The following is a 27,889-nucleotide window of genomic DNA, read 5'->3' on the forward strand; positions in this document are numbered from 1 at the left end:
TATACAATCCCCAAACAGGCGAAAACCTACCAGTTTCACCCACTGCCTCTGCCACCTCCCTCCATGCCTGGTTCCTCCGGTTTGTATCCCGGTAAATAGTTCTGGTCGGAAAGAACCGGGTGATTTACTACCGTAATTTCTCGTTTGGAATATGAGGAAATGAACTGCGGTCTGGCTCTGGGAATTGCAACAACGGGATTTGATTGGCTGACGCCAGCTTCGAGCCTCAAAAGTTGAACATTGTTCAACTTTTGACGCCGATAGACGCTCGCGATGCTTGCAACGCCTTGCCATGCTACCCACAATGCAGTTCGGCGAAGTTTGAAAATATCCTACGTCACCCCATTCAAATGAATGGGCGAAGCGTTGAAAGCATTTGTTGACGCCTGTAGTGTAGACGGGCCAGGCAAATGAAGCCACTGACGTCACTTCTTCTTCTTCGGGTTTACTGGCAGGCCACAAACAACTTCACGGCGTATACTGCCGCCCGAAGTCCCCGGCCGGAAGTCCCCGGAGTTGGAGACTGGCACAGTCCCCAACTCCGGAAGCCTTCCGAGTAAATCGCCAGAACGCCGACACCTCTTCATCACTCCACTGCTCCCATGTTTTATTTTGTGTTGCCATAAGTTAGTCTCTGCGTTTGTGCGCTGGGCTAATGCTAATAATGCTAATGCGCGGACAATAAAATGGCGGATTCACAACATTTTTTGGGAGTTTTACGGGGCGTGGTTTGCATTCCGCCCAACCAATCAGACATAGGAGCCTTTTTCTCCCACGAAAGTCCCTGCTCTCTAGCAGGGGTAAAAGGGGGTAAAAAAGGTTCTGATGAACTCATTTTAGTTCCGGCTCTTTTTGGTGTGAACGTGACATTTCTGAACTAAAGTGGGAAAAGTACCGCGGTGTGAACGCGGCTATAGTATGTGACCCTGATCCAGGACTGTCAAGCTGCAGCGCCATCTCCTGGGAGTCTTTCTCCATTTTCTTTTCCTTCTGTTTTGTGTTGCCGAGTGAATGAAATGACGAGCGTTTTAGAACATAGCAGTGCAGAGCAAGTCCTGGATCAGAACCACAGGTGGGAGGCTCTGCACAGGATTCACATAACATCCACCTTGTGAGGAAGAATGTTAGCCTTGAACGGCACAGATCTGAAATATTCACAGTCACGCTCCTTTGTGAAATCCTAGAGGAGCTGCTAACCTTAAAAAAACATGATGAAAACAATATGTTCTCAATAAAACACTTAGACACAGCCTACCTAACATTCACACTATGGGCTCAAGTTTTCCAGAAGGAGCTATGAGTTGTGAAGGAGTATCAAAAAGTCCCAGCTGATGTCAGAACGTCCATCAAACTAATGTGGCACCACAGCTCTGTCAACGTGTGTTAGATGGGCTACGAGTCTTTGAGCGTGCTGATCTGGGCGTAGATCTTCAGTGCGGGCCCCAGTTTGATGTTCATGGTGGCCATGAGGTGGTCCTCCTTCAGCAGCAGCAGGGCCTGCCCATCGATCTCCTGAGAGCGGAACTCCTCAGCCACCTGCAGACAGTCTGCACACACACAGTCAGAACACACACAGCAACACACAGTCAGAACACACACAGCAACACACAGTCAGAACACACAGTCAGCACACACACACAGTCTGCACACACACAGTAACACACACAGTCAGAACACACAGTCAGCACACACAGTCAGCACACACACAGCAACACACAGTCAGAACACACACAGTCTGCACTCTTACTGACTCATCAGAACCACCATCATGGTGTGTGAAGCCCCAGAAGGCCACACAAGCACAATTTATAACAGAACCTTAAACGGATCAAATCCAGAGTAAGATAACAAAAAACAATGATAATTTTATTTCTGAAATTTGAATTGAGTGAATAGATCAATCCTTCCCATATAAATTGATCATAATAATGTTCAGATGTTGAGAATGCTCTAAGTGACATCACTACAGTATGTAACACTCACGTTTCTATTGGCTAGCGCTCTAACACATTGTACGTGATAGGCTAAGGGGCAAGACATCTCTAAGCTGTTGACCAATCACTACAGAGCCGTCCAGCTAACCAATCAGAGCAGACTGGGCTCTGGTTTCAGACAGAGGGTGAAAAGAGGTGCTGCAGGCAGTATGAGGAAAATAAAGAGCTTTCTGAACATTAAAGCATGGAGACATGTCACAGGAGAAATACTGATAGGAAGCTGAAGAAGAAGAATATGTCCTAGTAATTAATGAATTTGGCAAAGGATTTTCTTAATGTATAGTCATCCCCCACTGCTGCGATGACAAAATAATGAAAATACTGATTGAATTCCTTTATATTAGAATCGTTAGGTTTGTCCCTGCCCTCTCAACTCTCTTTTTAACAGACACTCTCACAAATGAATGAAATGAAACTCTGCTGATGGAAATAGAATCCATATGTAAAGTATTCCTAATGAGACACAGTCCAACAGATCAGTAAGAGCAGAGGCAGCCCCACCTGGCAGAGAGGACATGAACTCGTACACCTCGTCTATGTTCCACTGGCCGGGGTCAGAGGGCAGGAAGCAGAAGGGCTGCGTGGCTGACGGGGGGGACGGGGGTCTCTTGTACCCAGGCAGGTCTGAGCATTGGCTGGACTGTCCCTGAGCGGGGTGGAGCGACTGGCCGGTGGAGGGAGAGGCAGCAGCAGCAGCAGGCTTCTGCACAGAGGGGAACACATCTGTCAAACACTGCCTCTGACAGGAGGAGAGCTGCACGTCACATTCAGAACACTAACTGGATGGACTTCAATGAACCGCACGAAACAACATCATTTATTAGTAATACAAAGTCAAAGTGTTGCCTCGCCTTCTTCTTGGGCTCCAGGCTGCAGTGATTCAGCTCTCCGCTCAGCGCTCTCTGCTTCTTCATGTTCTCCAGGGTGGCTTTCCGGTTTGGGAAGAGACCCACTCTCTTTGTGCATCCCACATTGTAGCTGCATACAAAGTGAACATTAGAGTTATTATCAACATGTTAATCATTGTATATTTTCACAATTGTTTCTCCAGAAGGTTAGGGTTGGGTATCGTTTGGATATCCGATTTCGGCTCTGCTTATCGATTTAGGTTATCATTGATTCTAGATTTGAGCTTTTTGAGGAGGTAAAAATAAGTTACAAAACCTACAATAATAATCTTCCATTGTTTTTGCAATCACAAGCAATCGGCTGAGCAGCATAAGAACCTGCAGTCCTTTCGGACCGTTCTCCTGTCCTCTCAAGTCTTACAAATTCTGCCATAGGGTCGAGACAAGACACAAAGTAATTGTATCGCTATGCCGACAGCCTGTCCAAAGAGCGCACCGTTGCTAAGAAACCGAGAAGCTGAAAAGAAATTAAACTTTCTGCGTTAGGTACCGGGCAATTGGATTTTTGACCCTATCCCTGATAGACCAATACAAATATTATTTACCTATTAGGAATGAATTTATACTGACTATGCAATAACACTGCAATGGGCATTACACACTTTTCAATGTATTCGTTTTATTACACGCTACTACTTAAATGCGACAGACTTTTAAACCACTGTTGAGTGATAACTGTGCTATATACTTTTTACACTTTATTAATCACTGGCTGCGACCTCATCACTTCTATATGTTCCCTTATTAATTTGTTATATTATTTTATCAACAGATTCTGATTCATTATTGACCAAAAAGTCATGTGCATCTTAAAGTGTAAAAGCGACCGTCATATTACAAGTGCTAGGAAATAGTTTTTCTACTGGCATAGAATCCATAAAATATCACGAAAGACCATGACACTCAGGATATTACATCTAAATAAATGAATATACTTTATAATCAGGTGATGGTGTTGGTTGCAGAATGTCCTGAGCAGCATCCTTGAAGCTTGAAAAGCAGGCTTTAAATGAGGAGGTGAGCTCCATCACTAACTGTTCTCCCTCCTGTCTCTATCTCATCAGCAAGCATCAATGTACAAAACATTCAGGAAGTAGCTTCTCCTTTTATCTGATGCTGGTTTTAAAGGAGATGTCATTTTATTTACAAAATAACTCAATTCAAGTGGAGAAACTTTGGATTCATGCGGGCGGTGATGAGAGACAGAGAGCTTGACAACAGAGTCTGGCAAAAATAAAGACAAAAGACAGACAGGAAGTCAACACTAAAGGGATGAGCTCATACAGTGAGGCAGTGTTTACAGACTGGTTCATGGAAAACAAAATGGAAACACTTTTAGACTTACAAGGCTGAAAACCACCATCTGCTCTGCGGTCATTTGATGCATGTCTTCAAAAAGAGATTTGTTTCTAGTTTGTTCTACTACATAAAATACATCAGTAAATACTCCACTGGTGAATGACACTTCTATGTGTCATAGAAACGGCGTTGTTAACAAGTGACTAGATGAGACTAAATGTCAACATGCCGAACATTAGCCGCGTTTAGCTTAGCGCTGACCGTAATGTCCGTTGATAGCGTCACGTTAGCTTTTCACTTTTGGTGATTGCATGTACGCAAATAAAAAGTCATTAAAGCTGTTTTAATATGCGGAGATTATCCTGCTGAACAAAACGTGTAAGTATTATAAATGGGTGTTATATGAATATTCCAAAATCCAATGGGAAAATCCCATTGCCTACATCTCGTTCTCTACGTTCTCTTGACAGTGACTGTTTGACTCGTTAACTAAAACCTTTCTAGGGTTTGATCTCTGGTAGTAGCTTCTACCAAAGATCAAAGAAAACATGTTTTTAATGTCATATTACAGTGTGGTTGTGCAATGAACAACCTGGTTCACAGGTTCCTCAAAATATAAGACATAAAACACATTAAAAAAAACACAATAATAGTAGTGCACGCTCAGGAGTTCAGCATGGTCAACTTTTTTACTTATTTTGTTAATATTATTAATATCTACTTTTTTTTAACTTAATCTGCACTCTGTTGTAATACCGTAACTTTCCCCGTTGTGGGAGCAATAAAGGAATTGTGATTCGGATCAGTTTAAACTCAGTTGGTGCAGATAGATTCTCACCCAGGAGCATCTTCCCTGCTGGGCCTTACCGTTTGGCGCACACATTGGAACAGAACCTCTTGGACCTTTTGAAGACGTAGGAGAAATCCACCCTGCCACACAGCTCACAGGTCAGCATGGGCTCCTGCTGGGCCTTCAGCTCTGAGGGGAGACACACACCGTCAACCACAACATCAACAGGAACACTGGCGATGCAGAATGAGCCTGGATTATTTGATATTCAAAGCTATTTTAAGAACAAGTGCTAAAAGCCAGACTTGTGAAAGTGAAGCTTATTGACAGCTAAAGGTGAAGCCCTCACATTAATTCATTGTGTGAGCGATATGTCTCACTTCCTCAGATTTATAAGAAAAGAATGTGGATGTCAATAGGATTTTTAGAAGAGGAATTTCATTTGAGAAACAATGATGTGTTGCAATTATCACAATATAAATCATACATTTATCATCCTCTCTGTCCTCAGTAGAATGTATGAAACACTTCAGCATGTTGCTATTGCTCTGAGAACTTTCAAACGTTACCCTTTGGTGAGAGGAGGTCCATCTTTGAGTCTGCAGTGTGTCTCCTCAGGCTCTCCACTGAGAAAGAGGGACGCTCCACCTGCAGACAGGACATTAAACATGCCATTACTGTTGCTGAAAAAGCCTGAAATGAATCCCAGGAAACTACAAGAACACATATACAATTATGGACAGTTTAAACGGTTCTTTTGTTATATTTGAGCTCAGTGGTTAGAGCTGACCATATGCAGTGTCCACTGACAAGCAAACATTTCAGTCATCTCCTCTGTCTCCCACTTACAACGTTTCCTCTGTAATAAAGGCACTGTCTGGCTCAAAAGAACCTTTACAAAATATTTTCTCAGAAAGATAAATAATAATTTTTGATAAATGACAGTAAACATAAAAAGAAAGGGTTGGGGGGCAAAATTGTTGGCATGACTGCAACTTGTAAGGGAGATCAAGAAAAGGGTATAACATGTATTGCGATGTGTAATGATGTTCGGTGTCCTGACTAAACTTCATGGTTCATGGAAACTAAAACAGGAAAGGTTTTGTCCCTAGTTTCTACATGTAATAACACTGCACTGCACTCACCAAGTTACTAGCTCAGGTCTGGGAATCATACGTCAAACAGAAAGCTTCGAACAAATCACCTTCAGTGAATAGTCGATATGGCCAGTGTATTTAGGAGCAGTCCACTCCCATGTTCCTTATGGGCCATGTTCTGTGTGTGTTTTAGGGCTCTGGAGCGGTACTCACAGGGAACGGCTCGGCCCCCTCCTGGATGACGAAGCCCTCTATCAGGTGGGTGAGGATGTGGCACCTCATGAGAGCCTGGGCTGCTCTGCTCTCTCGGCTGCTGTTGCTGTTAGTGTTTCCATTCCCAGAGGTCATGACTGGAGCGCAGCCTCTGACCTGTGAACACAAGCAGCATGGAAGCTCAGCCTGGGACCTGGAGCCTCACATCAATGCACAAACCATGCAACTCATACAAACGTGGCAATATCGCATTATTAGTATTATTTATTAAGAGTTCTCCTTAATAACCAATTCCAAATTGAGCAGATATAATGCAGCCTTTTAAAAAAGAAAATGTCCTATTGTTTATTTGTTTACTATGTGGGGATGTAGAGAGTGGCTCACAATGTGCCACTCAGATCTTTGACTTGGTGTTAAAATACTCCACTACAAGCTATCCCGTAAGAGCATTTTTGGAAATGCTGTGTAGATTAGTAACACAGTACTGCATTATACCATATCAGCATATATGTGTTATGTTTACAATGTTACTGTGAGTGCTAAATACATTTATTGGAATACAAAGTACAATATTCACCTGTAGTGGAGTATAAGTAGCATTAAATGGAAGTACATAAGTAAAGTACAAATAAGTCAAAAAAGGACTTAAGTACAATACTTGAGTAAATGTACTTAGTTACTTTCCATCATTGGTTTTGAGTAGTATGTTATGACTTCTTGCAATAACCATAAATGGGCAGATCTCAGATTGAAGTCTGGCGGACAGTCTACCCACAGTGACTGTACTATTTTTTTTACTTTTAAGTAAAAGTACTGCATTCGAGTAGCATTAAAAAAGTATTAGAATCCAAATATAGTTAAAGTACCAAAGTAAAAGTAGCCATTATGCAAAATGGCACATTTAAGCACAATATATATATTTTAAGTATTGTATTATAATTATTGATACAATAATCCCTTAATCACTTCAATGTTGCACTTTGTAAAGGTGGGGTTCATTTGAATTACTTTGTATATTACTTGGTAGCTTAACCTATAATAGTATATCAATATGTATTAAGTGTTTAAATTGTGCATTTATAATCTAAATGTGCAACATTGTTAGTTACTAAATCTGTGAAATAAATGTAGTTGAGTATAAAGTGTAACATTTGCCTATATATGTAGTGGAGTAAAAGTAGGGTAAAGCCCTCAAGGAAAGTACAAGTACAATACTTGAGTAAATGTACTTCCACCACTGTTTACTACCTGCCATACACATGATCTGGAATCAAATAAATAGCACTATTTCTTATCAGGTTGTCTGGCAGTGAGTTATAATTGAGTTATTAAGAGCAGGTAAACACAAAGCTTTTCCCGGTTTAAAAGCATTCCGTTTTTATGTATATGAGATTAAGTTAGGGCTATGCACACCAGAGGTGGGAGAAGTATTCAGATCTTGTACTTGAGTAAAAGTACCAGAGTACACGTAGGAATACTCTGTTACAAGTAAAAGTCCTGCAATGCAAATGTTCCTCAAGTAAAAGTAGAAAAAGTATTCTCATCAAAATATAGTGAAAGTAGCGACAGTAAAAGTAGTCGTTGTGCAGATTGGTCCATTTCAGAATAATATATATGATATGTTTTATAATGATTGATCATGAAAGTGTTCTCAAAGCTGGTGAAGGTGCAGCTAGTTTGAATGACTTTGTATACTGCAGGGTAGCTGGTGGATTTACTCCAGGTGGAACTAAAGTCTGATTTAACACTTGATTAGATTTTATATTTCTATCTGTAAAGTAACTAAAGGTATTACATACATGTAGTGGAGAAAAAGTACACTTTTCACCTCTGAATTGGAGTAGAGTAGAATTACAAAGTAGCAAAACATTGAAATACTCAAGTAAAGTACAAGAACCACAAAGTCGTACTCAAGTACACTACTTGAGTAAATGTACTTCGTTACTTTACACCTATGATTCTGTCCAAATCTGCCTCAGTATATCAAATACTGCTAATATCCTTTTGGTAAACTCACAGCCTGCCTAGAATCAAAGCACTGCTTCCCAGTGTGAACGTTAGGGGTTTGCTGGTTGTATTGTGAATGAATTAAAGTATTCTGCATTAAAGCCCGCGTTTTTCAAGCCCTTTTAAAAAACAGATATACACTTTGGAGAAGTTAGCTTACTTTAACAGTCTAACAGACTTCTGAATTGAGTTAGAGAGCAGGCGCCGGGCTCGGAAACAATGGTAAGAGAAGAGGAGCTCTTTGTTTAACGGCTCCAAACAACGCTTTCATTCACTCACACTCCCGCGAGGAGCCGCTCCGCCACTTGTAGCCCGGACACACCGGGAGCAACACACCGGGAGCCGCTCAGCGAGCCGGACCGTGGAGCCAGCCGGTTCCCTCAGACACTGGAAGTTACAAGCGGTTCATATCCTCACTGTGTTTGGTTTTCTCATGTTCTCTTGTTCAGCAGCAGACACAACAATCCCCCGGCTGCGCGCGTGCTCAACGACAAACCCCGAGAGATTCACGTGAAGGACTTCCGGCAACAACCTTTAAAATTAAAGCCTCCACACACTAGTGTAAATACCCGGGATACAAAGTCAGTAAAGTGCGCATTTGTCCGTGCAACAATGTCTCCTGCAGTTTCATACATGTATTCAAATATCTTAAAATGTTACTTTACTGGACATTTCAAGGGCTTTAAGTTTAGAAAATGCACATCAGAATGTATTAGTGTTGTCCAAGTGACACTCTGAGGTGATACAAACTAAATAAAAAATACATTTGTGGCAACAGGCCTTTTCCTTTTAATTTAATCTGAATTTGAAGAGTATTTAACTCAGATATTTTAGTTTGAAGGGCTTTCATTTTAAAATGTCACATCAGATAGTCCTGACATTGCCTGAAAGACACAGGTGTTCTAACCTACTATCACTCTGAGGTGAACATATTCTGTGGCAACAGGTCTCTCTTTAAGTCTTTTTGGAAAATTATCTAAAAAGACATTTAATAAGACATTTTAAAGAGCTTTTTTCACATCAGAATGTGCTGATATGTGTCACTCTGAGGTGGTCTGTTTTCAATCTGAAGAGAAACCAGGACCAGGCAATAGGCTGTTTCCTTTAATGATACTCTGGAACTGCATTAAAAGACACTTTAAGGGCTTACATTTTAATTTTAAAAAGAAAATTATGTTAGTCTCTCTGTGATACTCAAAGTGATCTACTGTCAATCTGAAGTTATATCAGTTTTAGTTTATTTATGTACCTGTATGTTTTCATTTAAATATATTCATTTTAGGTGTCTTTTCAAATGAATGTGAAATTACCATATCCATAGTTATATCCAAATCAAGATTTAACATAGAAACACTATTTTAATGCATCTTAAAAAACACAACTCAAACAATGTCAACCATTGATAATTATTGAATTTCATTACATTAAAGGTGGGGTATGTAAGTTTGAGAAACCGGCTCGAGATACACTTTTTGTTATATTCCATGGAATGCTCTTAACATCCCGATAGCAATGGATATCTGAAGTGCTTTGACAAAAAATCCATTACAAAATGTCATCTGTGGAAGCCGTAGCGCTGTAAAAAGCACGACCAATCATCTGAGCCGGCCCGGCTAAAATAACTGGATGGCCTACCTGCCTGTCAGCCTTCCATCTGTGCACAAACTTATCTCGTGCCCTCATTGGTCATGTGCGCGTTCGTGTGTGTTGGAGGAGGGACTCTGTGAGGAAGTGGCAGATTTGTTCCGGCTGTGTATTTTCAAATTCTAGCGCACTCGAGCTTGTTTCTCCAAAATTACCTACCCCACCTTTAATTATGACCAGAATAATTAGAGCATGTTGAATGTATTGCATACAATGAAGGCTGCAGATTAGCAGAACATCACTATTTTCCTGAGGATTATACTTTCAAAATAAGAACACATTACAAATACTGAATCAACTATAAGAGGTTAGAAGCTTAAATGATTGTAATATAAAACAATGCCATGTCAACAAATGAGAGTCAGTTTAAACAAAGTAACGTTGAATGTGAACCGTTTGATTTTAGGCAATCATTTCCTGGCCCATTCAAAGCTCAGCTAATCAATGAACACTTGTTAAAACTTGGTTAAAACCGACAAATACATATTTTAGTGATTGTTAACAAGGCTTTTATTTTGAAGGATTCTACCGGGAGAGAAGCAGATGCTGCCGCGGACTTGGCGGCAGGGACCTCCAGCAGCGGGACTCTCCTCTCAGTGCCTGTCCTGGCGGCCCGCTGAGAGGCTGCTCTCAGACCGGCTCATGTCCTCGCTGGCCTTGATGAAGAAGGAGTGTCTCCGGTCTGGGACCCTGTCCTCCGCCTCCCTGAAGAGAAGGTTCCTGAAGAAGAGGAGGGTCGCTCCGGGGGCGCAGCAGGACGCGGACAGGGACTGCCAGCTGTGCAGGTGAGACGCTAAAAAGTTAGAATTTACTGGAATAAAAACTAATCAACCTGATATTATAGTGATGCATTTGTTGGTACCGATTATCACTCTTTTTGATCGTTTTTAAAAGGAAACATTATCATAACGGGTCCCTAGAAAGTACTATTTCTCAATTTTGTTAAAAATAACTATTTTGTATTTCTGTCAATACATCTACTGTCGACTGATTAGCTGACTAATCATTTGTTTAATTATTAATGATAATTTCTATAAACAAATAAAAAGATAGCAAGCTCTTCAAACGATGTAACCTGTGGTTCCATGTGTATGGAAGTAGGGACTAGCCTAAGGGTCATGTCCGCTTTAACATAAATAATACTGACCATAGTTGGATTTGCTAATCCTGGGCTTTCATTTTTCTGAAGCACACATGAGATGCAGTTCAGTTCAACTTAAATTAATAATTTATGAATCAATAAACTCTGGTTGACTTTCAAAAAAATATTAAATGAATCCACAATCCAAATATCACTATTCTGATTAGGTCAACTATCAAAATAACGTTTAATAATGTATTCCCTAAATAAAGCGGCAGAAATAAAAATATAAAATATTTAATAAAATAATGTGCAAAATAAAGAAAAACATTAGGCCCTCCGCAATCTAACCGATTTGTCTACAAACATTTCTCTCATCTATTTAAAGCCTGGCCAACCACAGTTTGAGCCTGATGCTACAAAAAGGTGCCCATTAACAAAACATGTACGCCTATACAATAAATTATAGATTACATAAGTATCTTTACAGTTCTACATGTTATATTTCATAAATCATACACCAGATATTCTCATCATAAGTTTAAAGCAAAAAGCCTTTTTTTTTTTTTTTTAAACTAAATGTTTCCCTCTGAAGATATAATGTCTTTGACTTAAAAAATGAACCTGCCCATTTATGTGAGGGTTTGCCTGAACTGTCCACCTGTAGCCCAAAATGTATGACATCTGCAGTTGTGCGGCCTTTCCCATGAATTCACCAGTTGTATTCCTGTTTTCCCAGGTGCTCCATATTCTCCCGTTCAGGTGGTAGTCGCACTGTTCGCCGGATTTTGACAGCCTGCGTCCTCTCTTTCCTGGCCCTGCTTGGCTCTGTGTCCATGGATCTCAGCTCCAAGTTCGACCTGCTGCACACAACGGAGGCCGCTTATGAAGAGCTCACTTCATGCAGGACAATAGCCATCCTGCAACTCGTCCGTAAGCTCCAAAAGACAAGAGGTTTATTCACCAAAGACATGGGCAATGAGACATTGGAGCCAAGTTTTTCCGAGGTAGTGTTTCCTATGTTGGATCATCTCTGTGGTGAAATGATGGATCACAGGAACGGCCGTGGGCTTCTTTGCAGTGTTGAGTTGGCTGAATTTTGCCAGGAGATAACGTGGAGTGTTCAAGGACTTCTAAATGCTTCCTTGGATACAAACGGCACAAGTGCAAATGGTACTTCTGTTTACTCCGTGGCCATTGGAAGACTTCTTGACATCTGGGGTACGGTAGAAGAAACTTTTGTCCAAGTCAAACAGGATTCCAACTGGGGAGATGTTCTGTCTGCAAGACTTTTGGTAAAATTCATAGAGCTCAACTACCAGTTGATGGACTTCCCCACATAGCAACTTACCCTGACTTCCAGAACGAGTGGACTTATGTCCTAGGCTACCTTGGCTTTGCCAGGGTTATGACGGGACATCTTAACGACTGCTGGTTACAGAACATAAACTCAAGCCAGCGTGTAAAAACGAATGATATATTTGACACAAGTCGGTGGCAGATCTCTGGAGACGGATCAGAGCTTCTGTCCGGGTCTCACATCGGGATTCAGTCTCTGACAAACACTCAGCAGTGCTTGTTTGATCGTGCGGGGCCGGCTTTGAGGCTGGAGTCTCGATCCATGTCTTCAGGTCTCAGCATGAAGGTCTGCCTGCTGGCCATAGCCTGCCTCATCTACCCGGTGGTGCTGTTCTCATTCAAGCAGATGACCGAGTGGATTCAGAACTACGCCCAGAGCTTGAAGGAGAGGACGGAGGACCTGAAGCGCCAGAGGCAGCGGGCGGAGGACCTGCTGCACCAGATGCTGCCCAAGTCAGTCGCCAAGCAGCTCCGCCAGAATAAACATGTTGAAGCCGAGAGTTACGAAAAGGTTGGTGGAATCAGAAAGAGTGATTTAACTTCTGTTTCTCTCAACGTGGTGTAGAATGGTACAAGTAGACATTCACCAGGAGGGTTATATGATAGACCAGGGGTATTCAACTAATGTCTAACTTGCTTTATGAATTAATGTGATATATATTGAAGTAGCTGCAGCTTTCTCAACGTCTGCATGTAATCAACAACTGACTGCCAATCAAATAGAGAAAGTACAATTCAAAAACAACTATTTATTGTCAATTAACATTGCACTATACAGATATACAGTAAATACTGTGGATATGTATAATGTTCCTCTCGGGCTGCATTTACAAATAAAATAGCTTTTGAAAATATGTGCATCTTAAAAGTGCTTAATTTTAGATAAATAAAATAAAGTGTAGCAGCAGCTTGAGTTTCCCTTTTTCTTTGTTAACCGTTTCACATCATGACTTAACAGTTTCAGACGATTATCGAACAATATCAGTCTTTACACATCATAACAATTGAACAGTTTTAAAGTTTCTCTTTCTCTCCCTCTTATATTGCAGTCCCTCACTCACTTTGTTTTGTTCAGTGCGAGAATTGAGCTGGAGCTTGTCCTGCCAGGAGTTTAGATCTGGGCTGAAATGGTGTCAGGGCCATTCTCATTCACATGCAGGTGCTCATTGGTTAGCCTCGGTTAGCCTGCCCTGGAACGATATTTAGTTTTAATTTTGATCCTGGTGGACTGATCATATTGGGCTCTGAGACTGCTAATTTTTTGTGACCTCAGTTCTGACTTGAGAGGGAATGTTTGGACAAACATTTTGTGTTTTGTCTCATAGTGGCGTTTTGGCACTTTTAATGAGCGCCACGGTCTCTGAACAAATGAGACACACTGGCTCTGTGCTCCCAGTGGGAAGGATGAACATGAATGAGTCCACTCAGGGTTGAAAGCTCTGTTCTCACTGTCCACTTTCCTCTTCTTGGAGAGCGCCATGTGTAATTATCTGTCTCTCCCAGTCTGCCGCTAACACGCCTGTTCACTCTCCTCTCCGCTTCTCTCTGCCTGTATCGCTAATTATTCTCTTCACTCACTTTCCTCTCCGCTTCTCTCTGCCGCGCTCTCGTCTCTTCTTCTGTGTTTCTCTCCCTGTATCGCTCACTCGTCTCTTTCGCCCCCTGTCGGCAGCGGTTACAATTACGGAGTCCCCTAGGGACATGGAGAAGGAAAAAAAATTGGATCCGGACCGCGGTCCGCCTGTTGCCGACCCCTGTGATAGATGATTGAAAGTGCCCAAACAATGAAATAGACCATGGTGCTACTCGCTGGACTGTCATGGGTCTTGTCCTTCGGAAATAAATCAGCTATTTTGGAAAGGTTAAATCCTCCTAAGCTATTTAACAAATCTAGTTGGATACATTTGAGATTACAGTTGAATATGCAAATTCAAATTTTCGATTTCTAGTGATTAGTTGTTGAAAAGACAATGAATGGGGATTACGTTGTTGTCTGGTTCATGTGAACAATAGACAATAGCTTAGGGGTGACAATGCTTTGTTAAATTCCAGACCAGTATCCCGGTTGATAAGGAACAGATGTTTACTTGCAGGGTCTTTGGAAGAGGTCAGGTAGGCAGCCTGGGTTGGCAAAGATGACTCAATGCTGACTATGAAACAGGATTGGTTATTACTTTGATCCCAGGACATGCAGGGTACATCTGGGCTGGGGGTGAGGGTGAATGAGGATGTCGCCCTTTGCCTTTATCTCACACTTTGGCCATGCACTTATCCAAAGCTGTCTCGGGCAGTATTACTGAGCAGCACTGTGTTCCAAAGGTTTGAATTTAAGGCACTTGATTGGAGTCAAAGAATTGGCATTTTAGACATGAACTAATGACAAAAATACTCGTTTTTCCTTTACAGTAATGACTAGAGACTTCACTTAAACGTGTCCTTTTGACTTGGAATGACACAACACAACACTAAGCCCTTGACAAACAATTACAAATGTGTTGACAAAGAATCGGCTTCTTGACAAAACATGTACAGTATCCTGCTGCTACTGCAGCCACCAATTACGTTACAGAAAACAGATGATACCCATCATTTGGATCAGACCGCCTGGTGGTGTGATTTTTACAAATAAGAGACGGTTCCCCTAATCTGCCAGCTGATAACAATTAAGTTGCATTATTTGTGGTGAACAGTGCATAATATCTTGTTTAGGATCTGATAAACAGTGTCGTTAGTACTTTACCTGGGAATTGTTGGTTGGACTTGACTGAGGACTTCATAACTTAAAGGTCCCACGTCATGCTTTTCTGGTTATTACCCGTCCCCTTGTGTGTTATGTAGCTTTTTCTGCATGTAAATGGTCTGCAATGTCACAAACCCTCAAAGTACACCCTAGAGCAGGGGTGCCCAACCTTTTTTGAACCGAGAGCTACTTTTAAAGTTGCCAGTCTGCCGAGATCTACCAGTCCAAATAGAGAGGCGTAGCCATTACTGACAGCCTACTACCAGGTAAATACACACTTCTACTTGTATAAAACTGACCTTTGTACGATTAATACTTCATAAAATACTGCAGGTCCTTTTTCTTACCTCTTTCTAATCTACACACATACAAGTATTCAACTGAAGTTACACAACAGTGTTGTTGATACAGAGTTGGAGTTTATTCATACGTCACTACAGTGGGTAATGTTTTCAAGAAACATTGAACAGTGCTGCCACATATGATACTGGAAAAAAAGAAAAGACTCTGAACCCTTTCTTTGCCATTATATAAAAATAGTGTTGCTACAAAAGTATACATTAGGCTTACTAATAAGACAACTCAGATCTGAAGCTACAGGAATCTGCTGCCAAAGTGCAATAAAAAAGACAAAATTAATAGAATCAAATCCTTTTTTTGTTGCATTTTAGTCGATTATAAAAAGAAATGCCTTTTAAAATAGGATGCAAGCAACACTAGTTTCTTAACCTGAATTGATAATAGACTATAATCAATTTAAGTTTGCATTCTTATACCATTTTGTACAATAATTATAATGAATAAGTTCAAACAAACTAAAACTTACAGCAGATTAATAACGGTATCTAACTTGAGTTTTTATTATATCAAAAACCTGTTGAAATGCTACTGTTATTTTTACTGTCCCCAAAAAGCTCATCGGCAGCCTCCAGGAAAGCTTCTTTCATAACTTCGCCGTCTTTGAAAGACTTCATGTGTTTCGCAAGAACGTGACTGGCACGATAAGATGCTATGGTAGCAGCCTTGCTCTTGTTGTTGGGCCTGGTGGAAATGGACTGCTGTGCATTTAGCTGTCCTTTCAGGCCCCTCCCCTTTTGGGAGCGTAGGGCAGAATTAGGAGGGAATTCCGTCTCGTAGCGTTTGTGCACTGTTTTGAAATGCCGCTCCTAAATGACCCTTCTTCGATAAAGCCACGCTCGCATTGCAGATGAGACAGATGGACTTTGAATTGGAATAGATACAAAAATAATCATCCTCCCACTCGGAGTGAGAATTATATATGTTTTGCTTCTGCCATAATTGCGGTATTGTGTGTGTGCGGACTGTCATTCCTGTTGACACTAGTGATGTGTCGGTCGCGAACGAGCCGGCTCTAAGAGCCGGCTCTTTTAAGTGAACGACGGGAGCCGGTGTTATGCCGTAGGTTGAAGCCTATTTCTTAAAACCTTCTCTGTTGTTTAAGTGTCTGATAACCACGAATAGTAAGCAATGATATAACAGTAATGATAACACATGATCATGTCAGACACTGTGTTATTTTCAATCAAGCCTAAAAGATAATGTGTTCAAACTGGCTTCACTCACTTGAATTGCTCCTTTGAATATCATTTTTATATATCCCTACTATGTTTGTATTGTAATACCACTCCTATTTTTTTAAAATTGTATTTTAAGGTGACATTGAATGCTTTGAAAGGTGCCCTAAAATAAAGTGTATTATTGGTGTCAATAGGGAAGATCTGCACTGTTCTCATACAAAACATGTTCAGAGCAGGTATTTCTCCTGCCGGATTTGGAACCCCCCCCCCCCTATATCTTTTCTCCAGGATAGTCACAACTTCACCAAAATCACACTGGTGCTTGCTGTTCCCCTCTAGTTTATGCTCACAAAAGCATTTCACTCTGGGCCCACCAGTGTGATTTTGGTGAGTCTGTGACTATCCTGGAGAAAGATAAAGGGGGGGTTCCAAATCCGGCAGCACCAACACCTGATCTGCCGGATTTGGAAGCCCCTCTTTAGTTTTTCACCTGCAGGGCCCAGAGTGAAATGCTTTGGTGAGCATAAACTAGAGGGGAACAGCAAGCACCATTGTGATTTTGGTGAGTCTGTGACTATCCTGGCCAAAATTACAGGGGGCGCTTCAAAATCCGGCAGCTCTAGCATATATAAGATATAGGGGGGGTTCCAAATCCGGCAGGAGAAATACCTGCTCTGAACATGTTATGTAGAGAACAGTGCAGATATTCCCTATTGACACCAATAATACACTTTATTTTAGGGCACCTTTCAAAGCATTCAATGTCACCTTAAAATACAATTTAAAAAAAAAAATATGAGTGGCATTACAATACAAACATGTGTTGAGTAGGGATATATAAAAATGACATTCAAAGGAGCAATTAAAGTGAGTGAAGCCAGATTACACATGATCTTTTAGGCTTGATTGAAAATAACACAGTGTCTGTCATGATCATGTGATATAATTACTGTTATATCATTGCTTACTATTCGTGGTTATCAGACACTTAAACAACAGAGAAGGTTTTAAGAAATAGGACTATTGACAAATCACATATTATCCTGTCATTGTCTGTTCTGTGGAGGAACATAGCAGAGTGGGACTGCACTCAAAAACGGAAGTTTGTTCCAATACGAAGATTGTGACTATCTGAAAAGTGTCCTTAAAACGAGTCTCCTTGCAATTGTATGCACATTATTTATTCAGCCGTTTGCTGTTTAATCTGATGGGAAATATATCATTCAAAAGAGAGAGAAAAGCTTTTTAAACTAGACGAACACTCAATACAGGCGATGACGTCACGTTTGCGCGTCCCCGCGAACAGTGCTTCAATCTACGGCAAGGCTTCAATCTACGGCATAACACCGGCTCTCGCCCGCGAACGAGCCGTTTTTTTTTTTTTTTGCGGAGGGATCTAGATCGGCTTGAAGGCACATTATGCAATGTGCACATTATCCCGCTTATTACATGGCCACATTCTCAACAAAGTAACGACATAACTCCCAATATTAATTGAAATGCTTTTATGGATTTAGAAAATGATTTTATTGATTTAAAAAATAATTTAATGTATTGATTTAAATTGACATGCATCCGCTAAGAAAAGTAGTCCGTTGTTACTGTTTGAAGTAACGTAGCAACAGCAGGAACTGCTTCGATAGTGTTTTTGAGGAGCTTTTTGATTACAGATTTGAAAACATTGTTGCTTGCTTTAAAAGTAGCACAATTCATTATGTCAAACCTTGGAAAGTATCTAGATATCCCTGCCCTAATGCCAAAGGAACTGCACACTGAATATGTGTCGCCGTTTGATGTCTATGTCTGGACCGCTGCGTAAAAAGGAGGGTTTCTGCCCCATTACTTCTCTTCTTACTTCTTTAAGAATAAAACACGGAGGACGGAGATCTCTTTTTCTCCCCCTCTTCTGACAGCCCAGCAGCTGATCTCAAAGCACGCTCCCCTCTCCTGCAGGGGGGCGTGGTCAGCTGCAGCTCACAGAATCAGCCCCCTGCCAAAAACAGCGCTGGATGGAGCAAATAGAGCGAAATGAGGCATGGCTAAAATGCAGGATCTTTTTGGTCTATATAGTCTATATTTTTGTATATAAAAAAAGATATTTATATACTTTATATACTTTATATAGGTCGTTACAGTAACCCCTTATCTGTTTTGTGTAGCGTGGTTCTACAAGCAAATCAGTGCATTCATTGGGTGGTATCAGAGAGTTACAAGGGTCTGTAAATGCAATGAAAACAATTGGCCACAGCAAATCATTTATATTAAACATGTAATTTTTACTTTTGAATACTTCAGTACAAAGGATGTATTGAATAATTTAAGTGATATATGTGTACACATATAAATCATTAGTCAAAACAGAGCTACATTTGATTTAATTAAAAGGTATAATATGTGGTAAACTGAAGAGCCGTTTGGGAGCCGAAAGAGCCGGCTCTTCTTGGTGAGCCGAGCCAAATGATCCGGCTCACCAAGAAGAGCCGGAATTCCCATCACTAGTTGACACTTGACACGAACAACGTTAGCGAACTAGTGCACACTGCCCACTGCACCAGCCACGCCCCGACACATGGGGTCACGTCGGCCAATCACAAAGCTTTGATGCGTTCAAGTGCATTATTCTGGCACAGGAAGATTATGTTACAGGACATTAACGATAAAACAGAATATTGTTGTTCTATTTTTAGACACATCTCTCGATCGACTGGGAATCTCCCCGCGATCGACCGGTCGATCGCGATCGACTGGTCGGGCACCCCTGATCTAGAGAGTAAAACTCTAACACAGAGAAGCAGAGATGTTCACAAGTCTTTTTTTGCAAGTCCAAGTCAAGTCTCAAGTCTTTGGTCACGAGTCCAAGTCAAGTCTCAAGTCTTTGTGGGGTGAGACTTGATCAAGTCTCAAGTCTTTGGTCATGAGTCCAAGTCAAGTCTCAAGTCTTTGTGGGGTGAGACTTGATCAAGTCTCAAGTCTTTGGTCACGAGTCCAAGTCATGTCTCAAGTCTCTAAAAAATAAAAGTCTCATGTCTCTTCTGGTTGTAATAAGCCTTCTTTTGTCTGCTGCTATCCAGTCTGTTAAGAATACTGCACAGCTATATCTAAGAAATTCAAAGCATTTACTGTATTATTATCACTCCTATATCTATTAGCATACAGTATCAGTACTGATTAGTTGTTTGTTATATGATCACTTTAAACAGGCTATTGCAATGCAATATGAGGAAAAACATCACACTTTAGCTAAATGCAAACAACTTATAAGCAAAACACTTCAGAATCAGAAATCAGTATCACAAATACTTTATTAATCCCCCGCAGGGAAACTGTGTTAAAAGTACTTAAAAGTAAACATTTGTTCTGTGCCATTTGCAACTAAAAAACTATTGCTGCAATAGTATCTGAAATATACTGAACTGGTGATATTAAAACATGACATGTTCCAAAAGAGATATCTACCATTAACACCATTTACCAGCCAAATGCAGGTAAATCATGCAAGTGGCTGGTACTGTATGTTGCACGCACCAGCCACAAATAACAATGGCAATCTATTGAGTGGCTGGTAACATTTCAACATTCACTAGGCTAGCCATTTGGCCAGTGGACAAAAATGTTAAAATTTGACCTCTGCAACCGTATTGTTTAATTACACTGGGTCTCTAATGACATATTTTAAGTCTACTATAAATAAACATATTCCTCTATCCTCTCACTCAAACCCAGTGTAATGGTAACCTGATAAACCTGTAACATTAACGTTACGTGGTCAACAATAAACCTGTAACCTGCCTATAAACCGACAGATGTATGTATGTATGTAACTATGTATTTTTCTACGTTTAACGTTAGCCAGTAGATGGTGGCAGCGGAACGTAATGATTAACGTTACCGTTACCGACCTTTTTTATGTCATGTCAAGAGTTGGATGTCAACGCCACTCAACGCAAACAAGTGTGACAAGCAAACATTCACTCATCTTTTCAAATATTCAGTTACAAAGCTAGTAGCAAGCTAAGTTAACATTACATAGCTGATGCTGAGCTAAACATGTTTGCTAACCGTCCATATGCGTTAATGTGACTGACCTCTCCGGGTGAGTTTTCAAGTGCCTGATGAAATTTGACGTTGTTGCACCAGCATCCTTGATTTTAATATTGCAGACTTTGTAGTGTGCGCTCCTTTTGTTGGTGCCGCCGGCGTTTTGTTCGAAGTTTTTATAGTTGAACCTAATTACAAGCGGTACAGCTGCAGGTGTGCGGCCGGTCGCCATGGTGTTACCATGATGTTAATGTTAAAGGTGGGGTAGGTAAGTTTGAGAAACCGGCTCGAGATACACTTTTTGTTATATTCCATGGAATGCTCTTAACATCCCGATAGCCGGCCCGGCTAAAATAACTGGATGGCCTACCTGCCTGTCAGCCTCCATCTGGGCACAAACTTATCTCGTGCCCTCATTGGTCATGTGCGCGTTCGTGTGTGTTGGAGGAGGGGCTCTGTGAGGAAGTGGCAGATTTTCTCCGGTTGTGTATTTTCAAATTCTAGCGATCTCGAGCCGGTTTCTCAAACTTACCTACCCCACCTTTAATACGCCAAAAATAGAAAACACAATGATTGTTCACGAGTCCCAAAACACGAGTCCAAGTCGAGTCCGAAGTCTTTTGAGCAGGAGTCCAAGTCAAGTCTGAAGTCTCTGTGTGTGCGACTTAAGTGCGACTCGAGACCGAGTCACAAACTCGAGTCCCCATCTCTGCAGAGAAGACCTGACTATGCTGCCCCAGAACGCCTCGTTGGAGATTTCTCTTTTTCCATTGTTTATTTCTTGGGTATAGTGACGTATTTCGGGTATAGTGACGTATTTCGGCTATAGTGATGTAACGTGACCAATTTGCGGAGCCGTTACGTTTGGACCAATCCGCGGACTTCCTCACACACACACACACACTCGGCGGGACGTTGCGAGCCTCGCTGCTGCGAGGAGCGGGACACTGTGAGCTGGCTCACTGGTGTGGGGTCGGCGAGACACCGCGGAACTCAGCCTGGGCACGCACACAAACTCCCAGCCAGGCTGCGGGTGTTTGTGTGTTTCGGGCTAGGTTTCGCTGTCTCACAGACGGCCACTGGGCTCACAGGGAGGGGGGCAGGAGCTCCAACAAGCTGTTTAGGACAGAGAGTGAATACACATACTATACAGAGATGCTGTATGAGAAACCAATGTGGGTTTGGAAAATTGCACAATATAAATCTATTCTAGTAGACCTCAACAATGGAATTATGATCAGTAGAAATGGCCATGTCATGGGACCTGATTTGTCTTTGAATTTGTGTTTAATTTGGAACTTGACTTTGACCTGTTGCTCTCTACTTGGGACTTTTATTTCTTTTTTTTTACATTGCGATAAACAATACGATATTACTTAATGATCAGATCAAGTCTGAAATTTGACTTGCAACACAGCAGGTCCATTTGCAACATTAACAAGGGCAGATATTAAGACACAATACAAGAAAAACAAACACTTACTGAGAGAAACATGCTCAAAGACCCTTGAGGGTGCATTTGACCTGGGATATGTAGCTCTGTATTTACTGTGAGGATTGACTGGTTTACAAAGGAGAGCTTCAGTCTGACCTCATTAAAACGAAGGACCCTGTATCTCCGATTAGATGGTAACAGTTCATATTCACTGTTTAGAACATGGTTTGGGTCGGAGACGATGTTGTTGGACAGCCTCACTGCAGGTTATTATGGTATGCTGATACATAAAGACTCTGACAGGGTTGACCAACAATCTTTGAGCAGATATTCAGCTGTTGGAGCAGTTTACATTTTAAAGCAGTTGATAGACATAAAGATGTAAAGAACAATATTAGAATGTGTCGACTCGCCCCAAAAGACCTGAGGCGGCAGAGAAAATAAATTCTTTGTTTTGTCCTTTTGCACAGATAATCAATCTGGTCTTTCCATCACAGAAGATGGTCAATCATTACACCCAAGTATTTGTATGAAAGTATCTGCTTGACTTTTTCAGTATGAATTACAATGGAACCTTGATATGGAACATCCCCCCCAAAACGATTTTTAAAAGACAACTGCTCAATTTATTCATGTTACCTTCAATAGCCATGGAACAAGGCTCAACAAAAGCAAATATAGACAAACCTTAAAGGCAGAATGACTGGGACTTGTGGGTTTGTCAACGATGACCAACAAACTATGTTTTACCTTTAAGAGTAACAGTCTTTAGGAGACGGATAACACAAAAACCTTTTCCCTTCATACTCCTCACCATCCACTTCTAACATTCAACCAAACACATTCAGAGGTTGTAATGATGCGGGTGGAGCTGCAGGAGGCTACCTCTGGAAGATCTGCACTCGTGATAAATGAAGGTGTGTGTTGGCTGCCTTTGTTGCTATTGTTGGCGTAATTACCTATAATTGCCCTGTTCCATATTCATCAGGAGATAAAACAAGTTATTCTGGGGAAAATTGCGTCTGGCTTATAGAAGGGGTTTGAAGCAGCTGGGGCTGCATGGGAGGGGTGGGGTGGGGGGGGGTGCTGTTAATACAGCACAGGACCATAAGCTCATCTTTAACCGGAAATGGAAAGAAAATATAAGTTCTTCTTCTTTTTCCACTACACAGAAAACTATAGCATGATGGCTGATCCCTGATGAGGCTCTAACACTTGTCAATCAGGGGGGGGGGGGGGGCTCTCACATGAGTTAAAAGATGCCAATTATTGTTGAAGGGTCTGTATGGTTAGGACAAAGTGAGGCTGAAACTCAATAAGGAGATTTGTGTATGATTCATTCCGAACATAACATTTAAGTTTCTTTAAGGATTTTTTGAATGCAGAGCTTTCACTTATAAAGGTATATTTTTCCAATGCTGTATTATCACTTTTACATAACTAACAGCAGTGTTACCTCTATGACAGAGAAAGATGTGGATTAAACTTTGTATTTGTAGCATGTGGTTTCAGTTTTACAGAGGTGTTTGTGTTATAAAGCCTATGATTTATTGTAGGACTGTTGCGGTAGACTATATTATTTGTATACTGTTCTGTCCAGCAGACTGATGGAGTCACCTCTCTCCATTTTGGTCCAGGTGACTATTTTTTTCTCGGACATCGTGGGCTTCACCTCCATCTCTGCGTCCTGCGCTCCTCTGCAGGTGGTGGAGATGCTCAACAACCTCTACATGTGCTTCGACACGCGCATCGACTCCTACAACGTCTACAAGGTGCAATGAAATGTTGTTGGCCTTATGATGCTTTTATTGGCTTTTCCCATTCCTGTAGTGATCTACAGGTTTTTAGGGTTAGGGTTAGAAAGAGGAAAATCCCTGTGTATCTGTGGACTTGTGCAACTGATATCTGACATTTGTCTCCACTCAGACAACAATACAAACCCATTCTACCACTTACCGGACCAACTTACTGTGCTGTTTATGCTCTTTGCTTTAAATGTTTAAACTGGAAGCACATGAAAGCTAGTATAAACATCATAACGTACAGGTGGAGACCATTGGGGATGCGTACATGGTGGTGAGCGGTCTGCCGGAGAGGAACGGGGACAGACACGCTGATGAGATCGCCAAGATGGCGCTGGACCTGGTGGCCGCCGTCAGGCAGGTCTCCATCCCTCACATGCCCAACGAGAGGCTGCAGCTGAGAGCCGGCATCCACACAGGTGAGGTAGCTCTGAGGAGAACTGTCAGAACCACAGGGTCGTTTCTGATCCGCCTTGTGGGGAGGGCACCAGGTCCCTTAGGGCATTACAATGACAAGGTTACCATCAGTTAGGGTTGAGCGTCCTGCAGAGTGAAGCAGCTGTCTCCTGGCTCTGCAGGTCCCTGCGTGGCGGGGATCGTGGGCTACAAGATGCCCAGATACTGTCTGTTTGGAGATACCGTCAACACGGCGTCCAGGATGGAGTCCACCAGCCTGCGTACGTGTCCCTTCACACACAGCACACACATCTGAAACACAGTGGTCTCACAAAACAGTTGTTCTGTGAACTTCAAGTCCTGCTGGAGCTTCACCTCTGATGGTTATTGTTGTGCTGGCATTCAAAAAAGATTGTATATTTCTACAATTGTACTACAAGTCACTAGATATCAGACTTTTTGTAAAATAGTGATAGTGCTGGCAAACATGGCTTGTTTGACTTTGGCCACACATCAGTTGTGTTTCAAAGTGTGTTGTTGTTTGTGTGTCAGCTCAGAAAATCCACGCCAGCTCAGAAACCTACCTGGCTCTGATCAAAGACAACGCGTACGAGCTGCAGCTGAGAGGAGAGATCGAGGTGAAGGTAAAAGATCCCAGCCGTGGTTAAATGGTCAAAGATATGAACTTGATTTCTAATTATCAGGGTCATTTAACAGTCTTCCATTCTGAAAACGCCATTATCTTTTACAAGTTGCTGTATTTTATTATTGCTATTCTTTTTACAAGGCATGTGGAATAATCTTTCTTTTTGATTTCCTCTGATGTTTCTCCAAATAATGTTTTATTTAGAGAAATACCAAAACGTGTTGATATTTCTCTTAGAGCGTCTTCCCTAAGAGTTCTCACTAACTGACAAATTGTTTTGTCCCTCCTCCTGCAGGGTAAAGGCAAAATGAACACCTACTGGCTGGTGGGCCATAAGAACTACAGCGTGCAGAACGACAGTCTGGTGTGCCACTGGAACCCCGGCATGGCCCGCAAGAAGAAGGCGGCGGCCGGCAGCCACGCCTCTGTGGGCGACGTGAGTTTACCCTGCTGGGGGGGGTCTCTCTCCTGCTCCGGGAGCTGATTCCCTCCAGTATTTGACACTTATGGCCTTTGTTACTTTTCTGTTCTTCAGTTATACTGTTTGCTCAGTCGGATGTAAAATAGCTTCGGTCTTGTTTTTCTTTATTTTTTCTGATTCATTTTCTGCATTGTCCCTTCTCTATTGTATTTACATATATAAATGTGTTAATTTACATCTAACTATGTAAATCAGAGGAATCTTTATTGTTGGTGTTCTTGACATTTATTGTCACATGGGTGTTAAAGTTATTACTACTTTCCAGCCTGTAAATATTGATATGAAGTTGTAATAATCATTAGGACGCTTTTTTTAAAGTTTAAATATTACAAACACATTCAATAGATAATGTGAGCTTCTGTGCAATTATAACAATTATAATAATAATCATACATTTCATTTATAAAATGTTTTTCAAGACACAAAATGACGCTTTACTAAAGTCACAGTGCTAAAAGAAAAACAGACAATGTACCATTCAGATTGGCGGAGTTATGCCATGGGGGTTCCAAGGGAAAAGCAAGTTTGAAGAGGTGGGATTTGAGGGCTTGTTTGAAAGTGGTTGACTGTTCCTATTCACACACACGGTGTTTATGCTCCAGGACAGTTCTGTCTGCAAATGTTAACAACAAAGAAGTCTTTCTCAGCACAACTATAGCAACACACCTATTGCTCAACTAAGCTAGTGTTAACAATTTAGACGCAGAATACACTCGTCATGGATCAAATCATCTTTAACCTACTTTTCCTCAGCCTCTCGGGTGACTAGCTCCACCCAGTGACACTCTGCAGACTTTGTCTGTCTTTCTTTTTAATTGACCAGCAGCAATATGGAAACTTGTAGAACATTGATGTTATCTTATGTCATTAACCTCCCTCTGTGCCAGTCCTCAGTGACGGTGCAGAGCCTCGGTGCCACCACCCCCGTTTCCATCCCCCCCTCAGTGTTGGAGCAGCCCCCCCCAGCCCTGAGCGTGGCGGCTCAGATGGAGCCTGACGGAGGAAGCAGCGGGACCCTGGGCTCCATGATGGGGGGGCTGCAGGGGGGGGAGCAGAGCCCCCTGCCCAGCTGAGTCAGAAAGACCCTCCTGATCTCAAAGCTTTAGTGTTTGGGATGAGTAGTGATGATGTAAAGCATGTGCGTGTTATGCTGTATTTGAACATGTGTACCACAAACTGTCCAATAAAGCTACTACAAAACATCCTGCAGTTAGTTACTGTCATTTGTTGGTGTTATATGTCATTTACAATAACTCTTTTTATTTGTATTTGGCTAGTTTAATGTTTACACATTAGCAGTAGTGCTACGTTAAGTTATACCGTTTAATTCATTTGTATTATCTGTTTGTGTATTTCTTATGTATTCTTTCACTTATTCAGCGGTTGGAGTAATTCATTGTATTTTAACCATCAATGAATGGCTCTTTGATTTGACCTTTGTTTTCCTTTGAGCGTACTTTTAACAAGCACGCAAGCAATGTTGCAATGTCTGTTTTCTAACATGGTGCAGCCCTAATGTGTGCACTGTAGCAGTGAAAGCATTGCTCTGTTTCATTACATGTGAATACAATCAAAATGTCTGGTCACTTACACCAGTGAATAATCCTGATAAATAATGGTGCTCTCAATATTATCAAAAATAATCGTGATGATCATTTTTGGCAGGATAATGTGTACATTTCTTTAGCAAGATTGCAAGGAAAGGTCATTTTGAAAAGTAATGGAAAGGCTTTGATATCTGAAAGGGTGTGTGTATATTGCAATATTGTAAATGAATTTAATGTAACTATTAAAAAGACGTTTCTTTTCATATAACCCCGACACGTTTCTAAGGAGGACACGACACAGTAAGTGCAGAGCAATTCATTGTCAAATAGCAGAAAACTATACAACAGCCACGCGCTAAAAAGTGGTTTAAATAATGTTCACCCAGCTTCCCATAATCCCTCACTTCAGGCTCTCAGATCACATGACTACATGAGCAGAGCATACACACAATGGCGCATCACTTGTAGAAAAACACACACACCAATCCAACATTATTTTACCGATCACATCCTCACCCACACAGGGTGACATCATCAGTCATCCCATGTGCTCTATTGCTTTAAGAGGACCCATCTGCTGCTGTGAGACATGCAGAGCAGGTACAAATAGTGACCCCCCCCCCCCCCCCCCGCCATAGAAAAAAGCCCATTGCATGCTTTTCTGAAATGCGCTTCCAACACACACACACACACACACAAGTCCATTCCTGCCCGTGAAAGTCCCGATCATAAACACCGACTCTTAAAGATCTATTTTAAAAAAGAGATACTTTCAGTCATTTTAATAAAACAGTAAATCTCTAAATATGGCGATGAAACTCAATATTTGTTATGAAAAAAAAAGTTTTACTTAATTAAATAAAAAAGTAATTGT

General features: G+C 41.4%; 2 protein-coding genes across 4 annotated transcripts; one reads left to right on the top strand and one right to left on the bottom strand.

Annotated features, from left to right (window-relative positions):
• Positions 1 to 422: 422 nt before the first annotated feature.
• Positions 423 to 8,804, bottom strand: LOC117547691 (polyhomeotic-like protein 2). Of its 3 annotated transcripts, none has more exons than XM_034218463.1 (7): positions 8,588 to 8,804; positions 6,302 to 6,457; positions 5,561 to 5,639; positions 5,069 to 5,180; positions 2,846 to 2,972; positions 2,496 to 2,697; positions 423 to 1,547 (listed from the first exon to the last, which is right to left on the bottom strand). In XM_034218463.1, the coding sequence occupies exons 2-7, from the start codon at positions 6,434 to 6,436 to the stop codon at positions 1,393 to 1,395; spliced, it is 810 nt and encodes a 269-aa protein (XP_034074354.1). In that variant the 5' UTR covers positions 6,437 to 6,457; positions 8,588 to 8,804; the 3' UTR covers positions 423 to 1,392. The 3 variants fall into 3 exon arrangements, with proteins under 3 accessions (XP_034074354.1, XP_034074355.1, XP_034074356.1); XM_034218464.1 differs by having other exon boundaries at positions 8,469 to 8,804; XM_034218465.1 differs by having other exon boundaries at positions 1,518 to 1,642.
• On the top strand, positions 8,760 to 26,682 carry LOC117547690 (atrial natriuretic peptide receptor 1-like). Its single transcript, XM_034218462.1, has 9 exons — positions 8,760 to 8,889; positions 10,474 to 10,737; positions 11,773 to 12,903; positions 23,781 to 23,915; positions 24,190 to 24,364; positions 24,524 to 24,622; positions 24,894 to 24,985; positions 25,283 to 25,423; positions 26,356 to 26,682. Exons 3-9 carry the CDS (start codon positions 12,442 to 12,444, stop codon positions 26,539 to 26,541), a joined length of 1,290 nt encoding a protein of 429 aa, XP_034074353.1. The 5' UTR covers positions 8,760 to 8,889; positions 10,474 to 10,737; positions 11,773 to 12,441; the 3' UTR covers positions 26,542 to 26,682.
• Positions 26,683 to 27,889: the final 1,207 nt, after the last annotated feature.

The sequence above is a fragment of the Gymnodraco acuticeps genome, unplaced genomic scaffold (genome assembly GCF_902827175.1).
Source record: "Gymnodraco acuticeps unplaced genomic scaffold, fGymAcu1.1, whole genome shotgun sequence".
NCBI classification, from domain to species: Eukaryota; Metazoa; Chordata; class Actinopteri; order Perciformes; family Bathydraconidae; genus Gymnodraco; species Gymnodraco acuticeps.